The sequence below is a fragment of the Camelus ferus genome, chromosome 9 (genome assembly GCF_009834535.1).
Source record: "Camelus ferus isolate YT-003-E chromosome 9, BCGSAC_Cfer_1.0, whole genome shotgun sequence".
Taxonomy (NCBI): Eukaryota; Metazoa; Chordata; class Mammalia; order Artiodactyla; family Camelidae; genus Camelus; species Camelus ferus.
The window spans coordinates 33,570,056-33,588,510 of NC_045704.1; the positions used below are offsets into that span (position 1 = coordinate 33,570,056).

Genomic DNA, 18,455 nt, shown 5'->3' on the forward strand with positions numbered 1-18,455 from the left:
TTCTGATAAAAATAATGTAACAACTCTCAGATTTGACAAAGCAAAAGGATTAAACTGGATTGAACTAAGTGCTATAAATAAAAGTCTTCAGGCAACCATATGCAAGATTCCTTCCTTGATTTATCAATTTTGAACAATAAAGATTCCATGAATCAGGAGGCTATAGGTTAGATGATGTTGTTATAATTAATAATTATATTATAATAATGATAATAAAACTTTGGATAGATGAAATGTTCTGTTTGTATTTATCAAGCACAGAAACTATGGATTTCTCTATTTTATGGAGGTATCTCAAAACTGAAATTTGCTGTGGGTTTGTTCTGCAAAGAGGTCAAGCTAAGAATGTGAGTTTTTTTTTTTTAAGTTAACTTTTTTTAAATTGTCTTAAAATTTATTGGTGGTAGTTCTTCAAAACATTTCTGTACCTTATAAACACACAGTTCCAATTTAAGGTTAAGAAAGTTATTATCATGTTCTCTCTATAGTTTGTCTTTTTGCACACACCCTCTTTTAATCTCCTGAAATTGTTTTTTCTTTCTATTGAACTACAGTTGATTTACAGTATTATGTTAGTTTCAGGTATACAGCAAAGTGATTCAGTTATACATATATATTCCTTTTCAGATTCTTTCCCATTATAGGTTATTACAAGATATTGAATATAATTCCCTGTAGTATAACAGTAAATCTTTGTTGTTTATCTATTATATATATTGGTGTATACTTGTTAATCTCATACGCTAAATTTATCCCTCCCAAGAATGTGAGATTTTAAGAGTTGAAATAAGTATTGCAATTTTTACAAATACAGTAGAAATTCTAAAAAAAGATTACAATTAATCATTTCGGGAAAATTAATGTAGACGAATAGAAGAAATTAGGGCTTTTTATTTTACTTACATTTTCTTTACAAAAACTTTTCCCACCCTCACAATGAAAAATGCTCTGGTAAGTGGTACCTATGTAAATTAAAGTATAATTTTCTTTTCAAAATTTCAGTTTACATACTACTTTTCAGCAATGTGCTACAAAACAAGAAAGCACACCTATATGAAATTAATTACCTTCTAAGAAGATTTAATTTTTTGGCACAATGAAGTAACTTTAACAGCTTACCACTGGACATATTTAGATATGAAGAGTCTTTGAATTCACATATGTAAATTATTATAGTTTTAGATGCAATCTCACATTTTTGAATTCTTTAAAGCTCAAGTGATTTAACACATCTTTGTATAATGGTTCTGAGGATGAGATAAGTCAACTGGTTTCCGCAAATGTCTACTGAAGCTACTGATGTTAGGTACTCTTAACACGTTAGCATTATTTTTGCAAAATGCTTTTAGTAGAAACAAAGAAAATAAAAACATAGCTTGTTCTAGCATGAAATTAAAAAAAATTTTTTTAAAGAGAATAACATGGTAATGTTTTCTGACAGCCTAACCAATACTATTGTGTAAAAATCAAGTTAAAAGCATTAAAAAAATTTTTGCAAAAATAATGCTTACATGTTACAGCCCATTACATAACGAAACTGTAAGCCAAATGTCCTTGTACTAGATGATTCCTTGGATAAGATTATGATGATGTATTAAAAATTTTCCAGAAATATTTTGCTTTAAGATCTTCATATATGAAGACTGATATACTATGAATGAAAAGCAACCTTATTTCAGAACATTTCTGGTTGATATAAGGTTACTGACCTGTTTGATACTGGAGATAGGACCTGGAATAATACACTCATCACTGTCAGAAGCTGATCTGTCTTCTACATCTGTTAAAAAATACAATTTTATTGGTTTAAATCTGTTAAACCAATTATATTTGTGCCTTGTGAAATGGAGAGAAATAAGCTTACATTATAAGGATAACCTTTAAAGAACAATATGATAATCATGTTTGTATTCTTTTTAGCAGCAAAGATATTTACATTTACATTACATTTTAGAAAAGAGGAAAAACTGACCAAAAATTCTGAGTTTAGTTTTAGTAGAAACAAAGAAAATAAAAATATAGCTTGTTCAAGCATGAAATTAAAAAATTTTTTCTAAAGAGAATAACATGGTAATAATGTTTTCTGACAGCCTAACCAATACTATTATGTAAAAATCAAGTTAAAAACATTAAAAAAATTTTACAGCTTTATTGCAGTAATATTCCCAAATAATAAACCACACAAATTTAAAGTACAAAATTCATAATTACAATATGAGAATACATATTTTGACAAATATCTAATTCTGTGAAACTGTCACCACAATTAAGATAGTGAACATCGCCCCCAAAAGTTTCCTCCTGCTCCTTGCAATCTCTTTCCTTCTGCATCTTTCTATTCCCATCCGTTCTTCCCTAGGCAACCACTTAAATGCTTTCTGTCACTATAGATTAGTTTGCCTTTTCTAGATATTTATATACATTAAATCATGTTGTTAGTTGCCTTCTTTTTGGGTGGGGGGGTCTGAGTTCTTAGTTTTAATTTTTAAAAAGTCAAGTCCTGTAGAATAACCCAGATAACAGTTCTGAACCCAAAGAGAATATAAAGCCATTTAAAGTATCAATTGGAACATGGCCAGCAATAATACTTGCATTCTGTGGTGCTGCTCCAAGTTGAAATAAGGAGATATGCAACAATTCCACCTGACATAGCTGACCAGACTGACCTATATCCCATCATTTCTGTCAAGAAACAGCTATCATTAAATAGAGTCGCTATTAAATGAAGATGCTCTATGAGGCATGCGTGCTCAGACAGATTAAGTAAAGGAGAGTTGAATATAATTTTAAAAAGAAAGTCACCTTCTGGTTCCAGTTCTTCAGTTATTTCTGTTTCATCTTCAGAAGAAGTCAAACTTCGTTCTGCAAGCTGACCCTCAGATAGTAAAGACACATCATCATTTTTCCCTTGTTGCATTATCTCAGTGTTTTCCTTTACCTTACCTACACTGCTTTCCTGAAAAACCTGAAGAAACACGAGCACACTGATATATTATGCTTGGATCACATTTATAGCATTCTTACACCTGAATGATAGTGAAGCATGTAAATATACAGACATGCAATATACATATGATTCATTAGAAAGTAATCCTTCAACTGGCAAATAAAAATTTGCAGATAAATTAAAATCTGATTATAAACTAAGAATTAAAAGGCATTAATCTCAAAATGAATTTTACATTATACTTTAATTCACATATGTATTTACTACTACTACTGCCTGCATAATTGTAGCTGTTACACTTGCCATATTTTTGACCTTTCTATTCCAAGGACATCATATATAAAAATAGGGTAAATGATATGATTTCTTGACCCATGTCAGAGCAAAGACAAAGTCTTTAAAAAACAAATTATACCTTTCAAAATAATTTTAATACAAGCACATACCTCAGGAATATGTGAAATAGTTGGCATATTAATTTCTGTTTCTGGCATATGTTCCACTTCTGGTGAAATTTCCTTTGTATCTTCAGCAGGAATAGAGATCTCCTTATATTAATGTGAAAACATGCATGTATGTTATTTTGTATTTATTATTAAATCCCAAATCATCCTAAGACTTTTACACACACACACACACACATTTACTAATAAAAATTAGGAGCAAATATAGCAGTTACTTATATGACACTGAATTTAGTTGGTACATTTCAGTAACATGGTTGCTACTCTTTATGGTATATACATGCAATTGAAGAACTGCAAACATAGTTCACTGAAGCATTGTTTATAATCACAAAAAAAGTAAAAACAATACAATGTCCAACAAGAGGGCGTTAGTTAAATAAAACAGGGTACATCCAAACACCTGAGTTCTCTGTAACCATGAAAAATAATGTAGACCTGTATTTACTGACACTGAAGAGAATATACAATATACTGCTGAGTAAAAATGCTAGTTATAGAACAATATATGTAGTTGCACACTGTTTATTAAAAACAAACATGGAAATAAACAAACATTTGTATGTACATTTCCATGGGAAAAAGTACATAAGAAAATTCACCAAATTTCTGTCTCTGATATAGAGACTTGGGGAAATTTTATTGTTTTATTTTTATTTGTTGCTTATTTTTATTTTTTAATATTTCCATGATGATTATGCATTATTTATGTAGTTTTAAAAATTTCAAACACTTGAATAGGCTTGTACTTTCCTATAATCAAAATTGTCTTTTTACTGTGTCAATTTATAGTTAACCAATTTTCCAGGGCTCATAAACTGATGTTTATTTTTAAAATATAGTTTATCATTTTTGCTATTTTAAAAGTAAACATGCCTAAGACAGAAAATATGAAAGACAAATAACAAAACATAAATGAATACACATCAGTATATTTCCATTACCCAGTAATAATATCAGTTAATAAACAGTTAGATTTTATTTCTTTATAATTAATTTTTAATACAAATAAAATGTTTTGGTTACACAGTGGAAATTATATTGTAAATACAACATATCCTGTTACATTAAAAAAAAACATAAAATTTTCTCTTGATAAAAAGCTTTGGGTAAACATTTTTAATGACAACATATTACAATGAGTGGATGTGTCATTATTGACTGAATCATTTTACTAGTGTTGAACGGTTTAACTAGTTCATGATTTTTAGCTATTATGACCAATATTACAACAAACATCTCTATGTATATGCCTTTTTATATTAATGATCATTTACTTAGGATCAGGCTATCTGTGTCCGAATCCCAAATGTAATATTTTGATCTTGAGCAAGTTACTTAACCTCAGTAAACATTACAGGAAAGTAGTGTTTACTTTAAATGGGAATAATTCTAGTATGAACTACAGTAAGGTTGTTGTAAAGATTAAATGAGTTCAATGGATATAAAGCATTTAGCTCAGGGCCTGGCACACAATAAACATTCAATAAATGCTAGCTGTAAAACACTGTCTAAATAATAACTACTGATTTATTAATTTAGCACACATATTAAATGCTCTGTATATACCAGGTATTATTTTGAGTCATGGGGAGCAAGAATATTTTGATCTGGGTGGTTACATCGGTGTATACGTGTAAAGATTCATTGAGCTATGTGCTTAAGATTTGTGTCCTTTACTATACAGAAGTTATATCTCGATTACAAAGAAAATATATTTATTTTTAGAGTCCACAAGATGATGGTGACGAGTGATAACAGTGGAGATGATCTGAAAGTGTAGTTGACAGGTTTTATGAATGAACTGGATGTGAGAAAAAGAGGAATCGAGGAGATACCTTCAAAGTTTCACGTCTGTGCAAAGTGGGTGAATGACTGTCATATACTGAGAATGAGAGAAAATGAAGAGAGAATAATTTTGAAAAAGGGTCGGTGAAGTCAGGTTTGGTTCTGGACATACTAGGTTTAGACTCCTATGAGACATCCAGTGCACATGAAATAAGCAGTAAGAAAATAAATATGGGATTCAGTAGTAAGACCAAGACTGGAGACTATTAATATGAGAGAGTCAGCATATAGGTGCTTTTTAAAACAAGGGGATTTGATTAGGTATTTTCTTTCAGTTTTGTTGAGATACAATTGACATACAGCACTGTATATCAGTTTAAGATATACAGCATGATGATCTGACTGACATATCTCTTGAAATGATTACCACACAAGTTTAGTGAACATCCATCATCTCATATAGATACAGAATTACAGAAATGGAAGAAAATATAGTTTTCCTTGTGATGAGAACACTTGGGATTACTCTCTAAACAATTTTCATATATAACATATAGCACTGTTAATTATGTTTATCATGTTGGACCTTACATTCCTAGTACTTATTTATCTCTTAACTGGAAGTTTGTTACCTTTTGACCACCTTCATCAAACTCTCCCTCCCTGATGCCCTGCTTCTGGTAACCAGAAGTCTGACCTCTTTATCTCTGAGTTTGTTTGGTTCTGAAGGATAACTGACCTATAACACTACGTTAGTCCTTGTTATACAACACAGTGATTCTATATTTCTATATATTTCAAAATGGTCACCACAGTAAGTCTAGTTATACTATGTCACCATACAAAGATACTATATAATTACGGACTCCATACATTTCATACCCCTGACCCACTTATTTTGCAACTGGAAGTTTGTACCTCCTACCTCTTTCACCTGTTTCTTTCCTCCTCCCACCCCTCTCTCCTCTGGCAACCATGTTTGTTCTTTGTATCTATAAGTCTATTTCTGTTTTGTTATGTTTCTTCATTTGTTTTGTTTTTTGGATAAGATCTCTTTGCGTACATATAGATAGAGAAGAAAAGAGGTCTAGTTCTGAAGTTTGACTGCTGAGGTAGTTCAACATTTAGAGATATGGTCCAGGAGAATGAGAAGAATAACTGGTAAAGTTGGAGGAAAATCAGTAAGGCATGGTGTCCTAGAGGCCAAGAGAAAAAGGAGCAAGCACTCCACTGTGTCAAAACTTACTAGGAGATTAAGATGGAGACTGAGAGTTGATTACTGGATATTGCAAAGTGAAAGTCATTGTGACCTTAGCAAAAGTAGTTTTAATGAGGAAAAGCTTTACTACAGTGAGCAATAAACATTATGAGGAAAGGCAGACAGAATTACGACAACTTTTTGAACAGTTTTGTTTTGCTTTTTGGTAAATGGGGCAGAAGATTAGGGCAGTAACTGGAGAGAAATATGGGGCCAAAGGAAGGTTTAAATTCAGAATTAAGAACATTTAACACTTAGCACAGTGCCAAATTACAAAGCTAATATTTTAAAGGAAGAAGTATTTTATTTATCTGTTTCCATTTAAATCAGGTAGGATATACTATACCATTTATTTCAAATACTTGTTATGAGAAAAAAATCAGTATTTTGAGTGTTTACTACTTACAGAATCCTGATGTTGTGTGATATCCACAAATGATACCTTCTTATCTTTAGGTGTTAAACGTCTTGGTTTAGGTGTTGGTGCCTAAAATAAACCAATAGGTCAAACTGAGTACAGTGAACATACCTTTTAGATATTTTTTCTCTTTTATTTGACTGTCTTTTAAGTTTTATAGGAAATTCAAAGTCACTGTTACTTACTACAACTAATGTGCTAGCAGAGGATGCTGGAGGTAGCCTTTGAACAACTTCTGACTCTACTTTCTGTATGAGATTTCCTAAGCCTTCAGTTGTGATGGATCCACTTGGAGGAAGGTAAGCAAATTTCCATTTCAATATTACATGGATGGTTCCTGCAGGATGCTTTTTGTGATCTGTTAACTCAAATATTCCTGTCAAATTACAAAAATAATTGCAATTAATGCTAGAAGCAAGCTTCATTGCCATACGAATTAGAAAAGAGCAAAGAACTACATACAACTTTAAAAATAAGTTTGGCTTTTACTCACAACTCAAATGACTCAAGAGATTGAAATAAAGACAAAAGGATCTATAACGGGTTCATCTCTCAAGCAGAGAGATTGAGGCCTTAAAGATAATACTGATTCAAAGAGGAGAAAACTGACTTATAAATATTTTAATCACTGAAATTAAATTCAGAAATTCTTCAGAATTCTTAGCTTTCCTCTAAGATATTATCTTGGTTATAGCTCAAATAACAACCTTCATTTGGATTTGATATTCTTGCCAAAATTAGTCTCTGTAGAAAAATATATTAAAACTTCAAAATTTCAAATAACTTATATATCTAAAGGAGTCTTTTTATTACTATACAATTCTATTATAATTTTAAATATACTTTACTGAGACTTGCTAAATTACTCCAAATTAATAGTAGCTCAGCAAAAAATGTCCATAAAATAAACAAACCACCCAAAACATATAATAGTGACAAAAAGTATCACCAAGCTGAATCTATAATATTGAGTCATGCATTTTAATCATCACATTAGATTTTTCAGTATGAAAATCCCTGACTTGAAAAAAAACAAACCTATATTGCAAGCATAACTTTTGTTTAGGGGTATCCTTTACTTAGTTCTCAAGTGTTGGACACTTCTTTTAATGGCTGGCTGGGAAAGAAAAAACTAAAGAACTCTAGACTTCAGGTAGAAAAAAGATATAGGTGGAATAGAGGGAGGTGAAAAACTTCTATTATAGGCACAGGTGGGATTTACAGAACAGCTGACTGAAGAGCCAGTAAATCTTTACCACAAAAAGCAATGATAAAACTGAATAAAATGATCAAAAATAACCATTTAAGAACTCTGGAAATTGATCGAAGGTGTACAACAAATTGAAAACCATTTACTCAAGAGAATCAGCTGAGCCTCAGTAAGAACAAAAGGACTCAGAAAAATCCCTAATAAGCAACTTGCCCTGACTGAATATGAGATTTGTAGATTGTCTGAACTTTGAATGTGTTACCCAAGCCATACACTGACCCATAGGCAAAGGGTGGAAGCCTGCCAGCTCCAGGTGTTTAAATTCAACTTTCAACTAACCATTGACTGACCACTAAACTATGCTCATGCTCAACATTAAAACAGAATAAAACAAACAGAAACTTAGCAGAGACATCAGTGGCTACAGTGAGGGAAAAAGACTATAGAACTAGTCCAGGCAAGTCACCAAACAAACCACAACAGCAACAGTAACCACCCTGCGAAGGGCTGGAATCTAGAGTTGCTATGATATGATGTCCCAAATGTCAAGTTTTAAATAACGACAAAAATTCATGAGATATGCAAAGAAACAAGAGAATGTTGAGCTACATATACAGAAAAAGGTCATCCATAGATACTTTCTGAGGGCATACAGATATTAGACTCAGCAGATAAAGATCTCAGAGCAGCTATTACAAATATGTTCAAAGAGCTAAAAAAACCCATATTTAAAGAATTAAAGGAAAGTGTGATGACAATGACTTATAAAACAGAATATAATAAAGAGCTATAAATTATAAAATGGGAACTAGAATATATTGTACAACATATATATTTCATAATAACTATAAATGGAGTATAGCCCTTAAAAATTGTGAATCATTATGTTGTTCACCTGTAATATATAATATTGTATATCAACTGTACAATAAAAAAGCAAAAACTAAATAGGAATTCTGGAGTTGAAAAGTACAATCACTGAAATGAAAAAATTCAATAAAGGGGCTCAATAGGAAATTTGAGCTGGCAGAAGAAAGAATCAATAAACGTGAAGATTGATCAATACAGACTGTCCAATTTGAAGAGGAATAATGAAGAAAAATGAATAGAGCCTCAGAGACCTGTAGGACACCACTAAATATACGAACGTATATGTAGTGGGAGTCTGAGAAGGGGGAGAAAGGGCAGAATAAACAACTGAAGAAATAATGGCAGAAAACTTCCCAAATTTCGTACATAATGGTCCCCTACACATAAAGAAGCTCAACAAGTTCCAAGTAACATAAGCACAAAGGGATCCACACCTAGACATGTCATAGTTGAAATGTTGAAAGCCAAAAAGAAAAAGAAAAAAGAAAAAAAGGAAATCTTGAAAACAATATCATATACAAGGGAACCATAATGAGATTAACAGATGACTTCTCATTAGAAACAATGATGAGATTAACAGATGACTTCTCATTAGAAACAATGATGCCAGAGTCAGTTGTCTGATGTACTCAAACCGACTAAAGAAAATAAACCTGAAAACTAAGAATATCATATCCAGCAAGACTACCCTTCAGAAAATGAAAGCTAAATAAAGACATTCCCAGATAACAATGATTAAGTGAATTCATTGCCAGCAGACCTGACTTACAAGATGTAGTAAAGAATTTGAGGCTAAAAGGAAGTGACACCAGATGGTGACTCTGATCACTATGAAGGAATAGAGACAAATAAAGGTAATTACATAGGTAATTATAAAAGACAGCATAAATATATGTTTTTCCTCATTTCTTGTCTTAACTGATTTAAAAGACAGTTGCATAAAACAATAATTATAAAATTATAATGTTGTACTTACAAGATAAAATACGACAATAATAGCACAAAAGAAGGGGAGGAAATGGAGCTAAGAAAATGACACCAGAGAGTAACTCAAATCCGTATGAAGAAAAAAGAATTCCAGAGATGGTAAATATATAAGTCTTCTATAATTACATATATATTCTCCCTTCTCTTAAAAGAGATAAAGTTACATAAAGCAATAATTACAACACTGTGTTGTTGGGTTATAACATATACAGGCATACTATGTACATATATATGGCAATAATATTACAAAGGAGGGGGAGAGAATGGAATTATGTTGGAGCAGACTTTCTAAATTTTAATAGAGTTGTTAGTCTTAAATTTAAGTTGACTGAGGTAAGTTAAGATGCATATTATAATCTCTATAACAACAACTAAGAAAATAACTGAAAAAATATAATATTATACGCCCAAAGTTTAAGATTACCTAAGAAGGCTAGGAAGATTAGTTATAAACAGATCACATCCAAAATGCTGAGGTATAATTTTGTTGTTGTTGTTGTTGTTTGCTTTTTTACAATTTCATGGATTCAAGAAATATGCTTACCTGAAATACACTTGTCATGTGCCAGTGAAATCAGAGGCACATTGACTTTTCCTATGTAAATATTCTCCTGGGTATCACTATCATCAAACACATAAAAACTCAGAGACTCTGACTTAAGGTATCGATCCAAATCCATATTCATTGGCACTGGGAAACACATGTGATCATCAAACTGTGGATCATTGCTACTGGGAATGATGGCTGTATCATGGTCTGCAAAATCAAAAAACTTGTACACAACATATGGGTGTGGCTGCAGGTGGCTTGCTTGGGACTGCAGGTGGTTGCAGCATCTTACTGTAATATGAAGTTCATTTAAGTTGCCATCTGTGGAATCAGTAGAACTGAGCTGAGCAGTTTTGGGTGCTTGCTGACTTAACTGGAAAAACATACATATTTATATTATAGTAATAATACAATGAAAAGATAAAAAGCAGCTGCCAACCCCCAAACAAAATAGTTTCACAAATGAACAAAAAGCTGCATATTTTTATTTCATAGTGAACTTCTCACTTAAGGACTCTTAACTCGTATTCAAAACCAATATTCTCTAGAACATGTGTACAGATGTTATTAGCAGCAAACATCAAGACTGAGCAAACATGTAGAGGTTGCTGTTAAAACCAAATAAAGCCAAGAAAATAGCTAATCTCATGTTATTTAATTCTATTTAATAATAAACAGGTAAAGTGTTAAAAGATGGGTCCAAAGACAAATGTCTCCTGGTTCACAATTTTATTTAGAGCTAATCCTTCAACCATTCCAGTTATTCCTATCATATCCCATTCTTAGGTGAGAATCCAATGAATTTGATGGTACCCATCCACAAAGATGATTTTGTTATATTTGGGTTGGCCCTCATCCTGAACCAATGGGGTTTGGGGGAACAGATACCTGAGGCCAAGGTTAGCTAGTATATCAGATTCCAACTGCTATATAAGAACAAGGGAACAGAGTGAGAGATAAACCCTGCAGAGGTAAAACCTTGGCTTGGGAGGACATTTCAGAAGAGAGATGAGCAAAGGGAGTTATCAGGCAGGGTCAGAAACTACTTCATGGCCCTTTCTTGAACTATTACTCAGGTAGGCGGTGCACAAGTATCACAGCAAACACCCACACTGACTAACTGCTAAGTGCACCACGGCTGACGTGATCTGGGACCAGGAATGCAGTGTTGCAGGGCCTTGTGGTGTCAGAGAATTCTCCACCTTCCACAAGGGGACCACTCTTTCACTGAATTTTTGATACTGGATTCAACATCTGGAACGTCTGACTCTAGAGAACTTTATTGGAGAAGGAAAAACAGAACTATAGTCATAATCTCCTTAGTGGAGACATCTGGTGGTGTGGAGAGGGGAAATCTGAGAAGGGAATCATAATACTGCTTTCCCAGGGCTAGTCTGCATCTGGCAATAGAAAGCTGAGTGGAATGATTTACAAAGTACCTTCTCCACTTCTCTTCCCAAGTCTACCCACAAAAGGTGAAATTCCAACAGTAAGTGACTTATTCAAGCCATGAACTGGGAGTCCAAAACCCTTTAAACTACAAAACCAAATAAATACTGTGGTTTCTCTATTTCTAATTTCCTTTTCCGTAACAGCATTTCCCAAAGCATGTTCTGAAGAATATTTGTCCAGAAAGCTCCCTCTGGGGAATGGGTGCCATTCTTGAAGTTTGGGAAATCAGTGTTATATTAGTCACGGTTCTTTAATTGGAAGTCATAGAAACTAATTCCAGTCAGCAAATACAATGAAATGAGACTTTAATATAAGGTTATCGGGTTATTTCATAGAACTACATAGCAGAAATGTGATTCAGTCTTAGGAAGGTGATGGGACTGGAAAGCTACCAGAATTTACTCTCCATCTAGTTTCCAGTTTTCTCCCCTAGTCCCATTTTCTTCCTTTGCCATTTAACATGGTAGCAGATGGCTGCCCCACAGCTCCCAACCTTACATGTTCCAGGCATGGAAAGTTGTGCTTTCTCTTGCTCTCAAGAAGCAGAATCTGATTGGCTCAGCTGGGGGCAGGTGGACATTCCTGAATCATTAGCTATAATTGGGAGGAGTGGGAGAGAGCAGGACGACCAAACGTAAAGCTGGCCCAGTCCCACGGATCAGGAGAGAGGGTAGCTCCAAACGAAAAAAGAGAAACATGACTTGAGCAGACATTCCAAAATGTTTCTACTATATTCTATCCCTTTATTACTCAACATAAGTGTATACTTTATGCTTCCTCTTGAGATTCATGTTATACATGAGAAGTCCTAAAGGATCCCATTTAATTTTGCTCAATTCAGTGTTTTCTACATTTATTGGATCATGGAATTCTTTTGGAAATACGGCTATTAAGACTCCATGAAACAAAGTTTGGGAAATGCCTGAGGGGTTGCACTTTAACTTCCAGTTCTCATGTAAAAGAACATTCATTTTATATTCTACTTTGCATTTCAGAAACCTAACAGTTTCTGAGACAGCTGGAAAGAAGGAGAATAACTGAGGGTCCAATAATAGTTATTAATTCCCTTAACAGGAGAAATTGCAATGAAAGTCACTTGATGTGTAATAGTAGTACTGCAATTCTATTTCTCAAAAATGTCCTGGCTAGCACAAGGGAGTTCCTTTGTGGTGACAGACCAATTCTGTATCTTGATTGTGGTGGCAGTTACATGATTATATATACATGATAAAACTGCACAGAACTCTGCCTCCTCCTATACACACACACAAAAGTGCAAGTAAAATGTACAAAATCTGAATAAAATCTGTAGCTTAGCTGATAGTGTTGTACCAATGTCAATTTCCTGGTTTTGATATCATACTATAGTTATATAAAATGTTACAATTGGGAGAAGCTTGGGTAAAGGCTACACAGGACCTCTGGACTACTTTTGCTACTTCCTGTAAGTCTATGATTATTTCAAAATAAAAAGTTTAAAAAAAAGCCACTTGATGGCTGTGAAAGAAAATAATTCCAGTTTAAAGCATGATAATATAAAAAAACACTATAAAATTTCTGTGTCATAAAAGGGTCTTAAAGTCAAACAAGCTTACCTGCTGCATTTGCTCTGGCCCCTTAAAATTTGATGTTATGTATCCCAAAGCCTTTGCCCGCTCTCGATAAAGTCGAATTGCTTGATCCATGGGAACTCTTAATCGGAACCAGTATTCCACTGTGCCAAAATTTGGGATGTCTCCTTTAGTTCCTACAAACCAATACGTATCTCACTGTTAAAATAGTCCCATAAATCAAAATATATACCAGTAAAAATACATCAATGGTATTATGCATGGAAACAATACATTTTATACTGAGTAAAAAAATACATGACTTGCACAAATGATGTGTGATTGGCAAATAACAGAGATAAAGAAAATAAAGTTACTCCTGCAAGTATGAGTTTCACTGTGTGTTAAATATGATTAAATAACTATATCAAACTAGGTTTGAGAGAGTCAAATTTACTCTATTTCAATCCTTCTAAAATAGAAAGAAAAATCTAAACATTGAATCAAATACTCCACAGATTCTTTCTGATGCTATGGTATTTTTTTTTTTTTTTTACTAGTTGTACTCAGTGTAGTCTGACACATACCATATGAAACCTCAACTTATAAATGTGATATTCCACATTATAGCTCAACTTTCAAGAAATCTTTGACACCTTCCCATTTTTGTACTGTGCCATAAGCACGGGGAAAAGCACCATAGCTCTGTCATATATAAATCGTATGTAATATCCACTTGCGTGTTTGCCCTGCACACCTTCAGAACTCCTTACAACTCAGCAGCTCAATTCTCTCCCTCTGTGAAGACTGCCTCTATGGCTTCTAGGAGCAATCGTTAAGAAAAAGGTCCTAAAAGAATGTTGACACACACATATATTTGTTTGTATATGCATAAAATTCTTTTGGAAGAACGCACAGCCTTTGGTGAGGGAACCCAGCGTAGGTGGGGGACAGGGGTGGGAGACAGATATTTTAATGTATAAACTTGTGTTTTTCGAATCATGGGAATGTACTGCCTATGCGATCAATAAAATAAAATTCCTCTCCAGAACCTAAGTCACTCTCCTTCCTTCTTGAAATGGTTTCTTCACTTTGCCCTAGGATATTATATGCTCTTGGTTTGTCTCCCACTTCACTGGCCACTCCTCAGTCTCCTTTGTTAGTTCTTCCTCTTCTTCCTGAACTCTAAATTTTGTAGTTTCTCAAGGCTCAGTCCTTGGCTACCTTCTCTTCTTCACGTATGTTCACTCTGTATGTGAAATTATCATAGGTCCAAGGCTTAAAATATATTGTATGCTAATGACTCCCACTCTCTTATTTCTGTCCCTGACCTTCAGAGCAGTGCATCCAACTGCTGAGGTGACATTTCCGCTTGGCTGTCTAACAGGCAGATCGATCTAACTTGTTCAAACACCATTTTTAGTTTTCTTCTTGAAATCTGTTCCTTTTCCAGGTCTATCTCAATAAATGGCCTCAGCATTCTCCTAGTTACTCACACCAGAAATTCTCACCTCCTCTTTTCCCTCATCACCTTACATTCAACTGATGAGCAAGTCTTCAAGGAACAGTTAATTAAATAGAGACTGAATATAACCACTTCTTGTCACCACTTTCATTACCATCTAAATCTGAGCCACCACCATCTTTTCACAGATTAATGCAACAGCCTGATAATGGTCCTATTTTCCCTCTTGGTTCCTATAGACTCTTCTTCCCACAGCACCCAGGGTGGTTTTCTAAAAGCTATGTGTGATCGTGTGGCTACCCTCCTCAAAACTGTCCAATGACATGCATCAAGCAGAGGAAAAAAAAGTCCACACTCCTCACCATGACCACCAAGGCTCTGTGGTGTGATCTGGTCCCAGTCTACTGCTTTGGTCTCATCTCTGCTCTAGCCACTGGCCTCCCTGCTGACTCTCCAACATGCCAGGTTTGTTCTTCCCTTGGGCCTTTGAACTTGCTGTTCCCTCTGCCTGAGACATTCCTCCCCTGGGTCCTGGCATGGATCTTTATTCAGGTCTTTACCAGTGTCACCCCCTCAAGGAAGCCTTTATCTAATTAGCAACCTTCCATCTCTCTCTTTAACCTCTTGCCTTGATCATTTTTCTTCGTATCTGATGATATGGATGTTTTATGGCTTGTCTTCCCCTCTAGAAGGAACACTAAGTGGGGGCTGGGGCTTTGTCTGTCTTGTTTATCACTGATCACTGTATTCCCAGTGCCTAGTGAGTGCTAACATGATAAGCTCTTAAAAAACATTTGATAAATGTACTATAATTAATGTTTAATCAAACAAAGTATAAATACAGTGAATAAACATTGCACTAATAAGCTTTAAAAAATTAATAGCCACTGTATTGACATTATCAATGACACTGAAGATAGTCCAAACAACTGTGGGCAACTCAGAGAACGCTGTCCTTACCGTAAAGGCACGTGGAATCAGTAAGAGACGATACTAATGTGGAACGCCATATAAACTCACCAGTAATTCAAACATTCTAAGCTTATAAGACTGTACTCACCAACTAAACTTGCTGTGCAAAATATCCGACCGCTTTTTTCTAGAATTTCATGGAATCTCAGTTGACATGCCGCAATTGTTTCATAATCTGTGCTGTAAGCTTGGTGGACCTCTAGAGTGATAGCATTTTTCTGAATATATTGTAAGAATAAGTCGTTAACATGAACAAGATATTGAGAAGTAAAGTTATATTCCGGATGAAGGCCCCGCACTACGGGAGTTGCCTGTAGTTCAAAATCATAGAAAGCGTAAGTACAGAAGGTGACAGGCTCCTTATCTCCAGATGCCTGTAAAACTTCGGAAGAAAAGGTTACTTTGCTGATGTGGATTTCAAATAGGTTTTCGCCTCGTTCTAAGTGAATGGTTTCATCAATTTCATCAACAGAGTCATCTGGCATGATTTCCGGTTTAAATTTGTACTGCTTGGTGCCATAGGCAATATCCTTTAATTGGGCTGCAAGAGAAGACACACAGTTTAGAGGTTTTAAACCACTGACGTATAAAGACACAAGTTGGCTTTTAAAGTGATAGAAAGTCTGAGTGCTTTTGGTGAGTAGTCTCAATCTAAAATTCTGTGACTACACTATTTTTTCTGTAAACAATATTGCATTATAAAGAAATTCATCATTTATTTTGACATCACTTGTTAAACAAGAAAATCACAACTTAAGTGGTAATACAGGCTAAACTAGGGAAAAGAAAAAAGAAAAAAAGAGAAAAAAGGCCTTTGAATGAACAGTTGAGGTAAATATTTAGACTCCACCTGCCCCTTCGGCTCTCTGCTCCTATTATATTCTCTCCTGTAAAGTCAATTTCTCTTTCCACTGGCTCCTTCCCTTCAGCTCATTAAAGTACATATATTTTTCTGCTTTGGGGGAATAATGGATATGTTTATTATCTTGGTTACGGTGATGGTTTCACAGGTATATACATAGGTCAAATCTCACCAAATTGTGCACTTTAAATACGTGCAGTTTAAAGTATGTTAACTGTATTTCTACAAAGCTGCTTTTTAAAAAAGGTATCTCTTTTTAGATTAGAACATTCCCTCACACCATATACAAAAATTAACTCAAAATGGTTTAAAGACCTAAATGTAAGACCAGAAACCATAAAACTCCTAGAAGAGAACATTAGCAGAACACACTTTGACATAAATTGTAGCAATATTTTTTTGGATTTGTCTCCAAAGGCAAAAGAAATAAAAGCCAAAATAAACAAATTGGACCTAATTAAACTTAAAAGCATTTGCACAGCAAAGAAAATCATCAACAGAATGAAAAGACAACCTACTGAATGGGAGAAGATATTTGCAAATGATGTGACCGACAAGGGATTAATATTCAAAATCTATAAACAGCTCATAAGACTCGATATACAAAAAAAATAACCTCGATCAAAAAATGGGCAGAAGGCCTAAACAGACATGTTTTCAAAGATGACATACAGATGGCTAACAGGCACATGAAAAGATGCTCAACATTGCTAATTATTAGAGAAATGCAAGTCAAAACCATAATAAGATATTACCTCACACCTGTCAGAATGGCTATCGTCAAAAAGTCTACAAACAACAAATGCTAGAGAGGAGGTGTAGAAAAGGGAACCTTTGTACACTTTCACTGGGAATATAAATTGGTGCAGCCACTGTGGAAAATAGTATGGAGGTTCCTCAAAAAATTAAAAATAAAACTACCATATAATCCAGCAATTCCACTCCTGGGTATATATCTGGAAAAAATGAAAACGCTAATTTGAAAAGATACATGCACCCCAATATTCATAACATCACTAATTACAACAGCCAATACATGGAAGCAACCCAGGTGTCTATCAACAGCTGAATGAATAAAGATGTGGTATACCTACACAATAGAATATTACTTAGTCATGAAAAGAACGAAATTCTGCCATTTGAAGCAACTAGAGAATATTATACTTAATGAAATAAGTCAGAGAAAGACAAATAGTGTATGGTGTCATTTACATGTGGAATCAAAAAATGATATGGTATCATTTACATGTGGAATCAAAAAATGATACAAATGAATGTACACACAAAACAGAAACAAACTCACAGATACAGAAAACAAATTTGTGGTTACTGAAGGGGAGAGGGAAGGAGGGAGGGACAAATTAGGAGTATGAGGTTGGCAGATACAAAGTATGTATAAAATAGATAAGCAACAAGGATATATTGTATAGCACAGGTAATTATAGCCATTATCATGTAATAACTTACAATAGAGTATAATCTGCAAAAATACTGAATCACTATGCTGTAGACCCAAAACTAATATAATGTTGTAAATCAACTATACTTCAATAAAAAATAGACAAAAAGATATTATCTCTTTCTAGATACACATTTCCCACCATGTGACATCCAAATTTCTATAAAGAGTAACATATACTTGTGTCTCCAATTCCTCATCTA

General features: G+C 34.0%; 1 protein-coding gene across 2 annotated transcripts in view; it reads right to left on the reverse strand.

The window, feature by feature from the left end:
- RPGRIP1L (RPGRIP1 like) overlaps nucleotides 1-18,455 on the reverse strand; it is a 93,865-nt gene that overhangs the window by 34,856 nt on the left and 40,554 nt on the right. The window contains exons 15-22 of one of the 2 annotated variants that reach the window (XM_032486326.1): nucleotides 16,020-16,472; nucleotides 13,540-13,691; nucleotides 10,487-10,865; nucleotides 7,061-7,251; nucleotides 6,864-6,944; nucleotides 3,394-3,495; nucleotides 2,803-2,875; nucleotides 1,710-1,780 (exon numbers count right to left, since the gene is read on the reverse strand). In XM_032486326.1, the coding sequence (XP_032342217.1) occupies nucleotides 1,710-1,780; nucleotides 2,803-2,875; nucleotides 3,394-3,495; nucleotides 6,864-6,944; nucleotides 7,061-7,251; nucleotides 10,487-10,865; nucleotides 13,540-13,691; nucleotides 16,020-16,472 (1,502 nt within the window). Of the gene's footprint in view, nucleotides 1-1,709; nucleotides 1,781-2,802; nucleotides 2,966-3,393; nucleotides 3,496-6,863; nucleotides 6,945-7,060; nucleotides 7,252-10,486; nucleotides 10,866-13,539; nucleotides 13,692-16,019; nucleotides 16,473-18,455 lie in introns of both variants that reach the window. The other variant, XM_006185975.3, reaches the window with a different exon arrangement.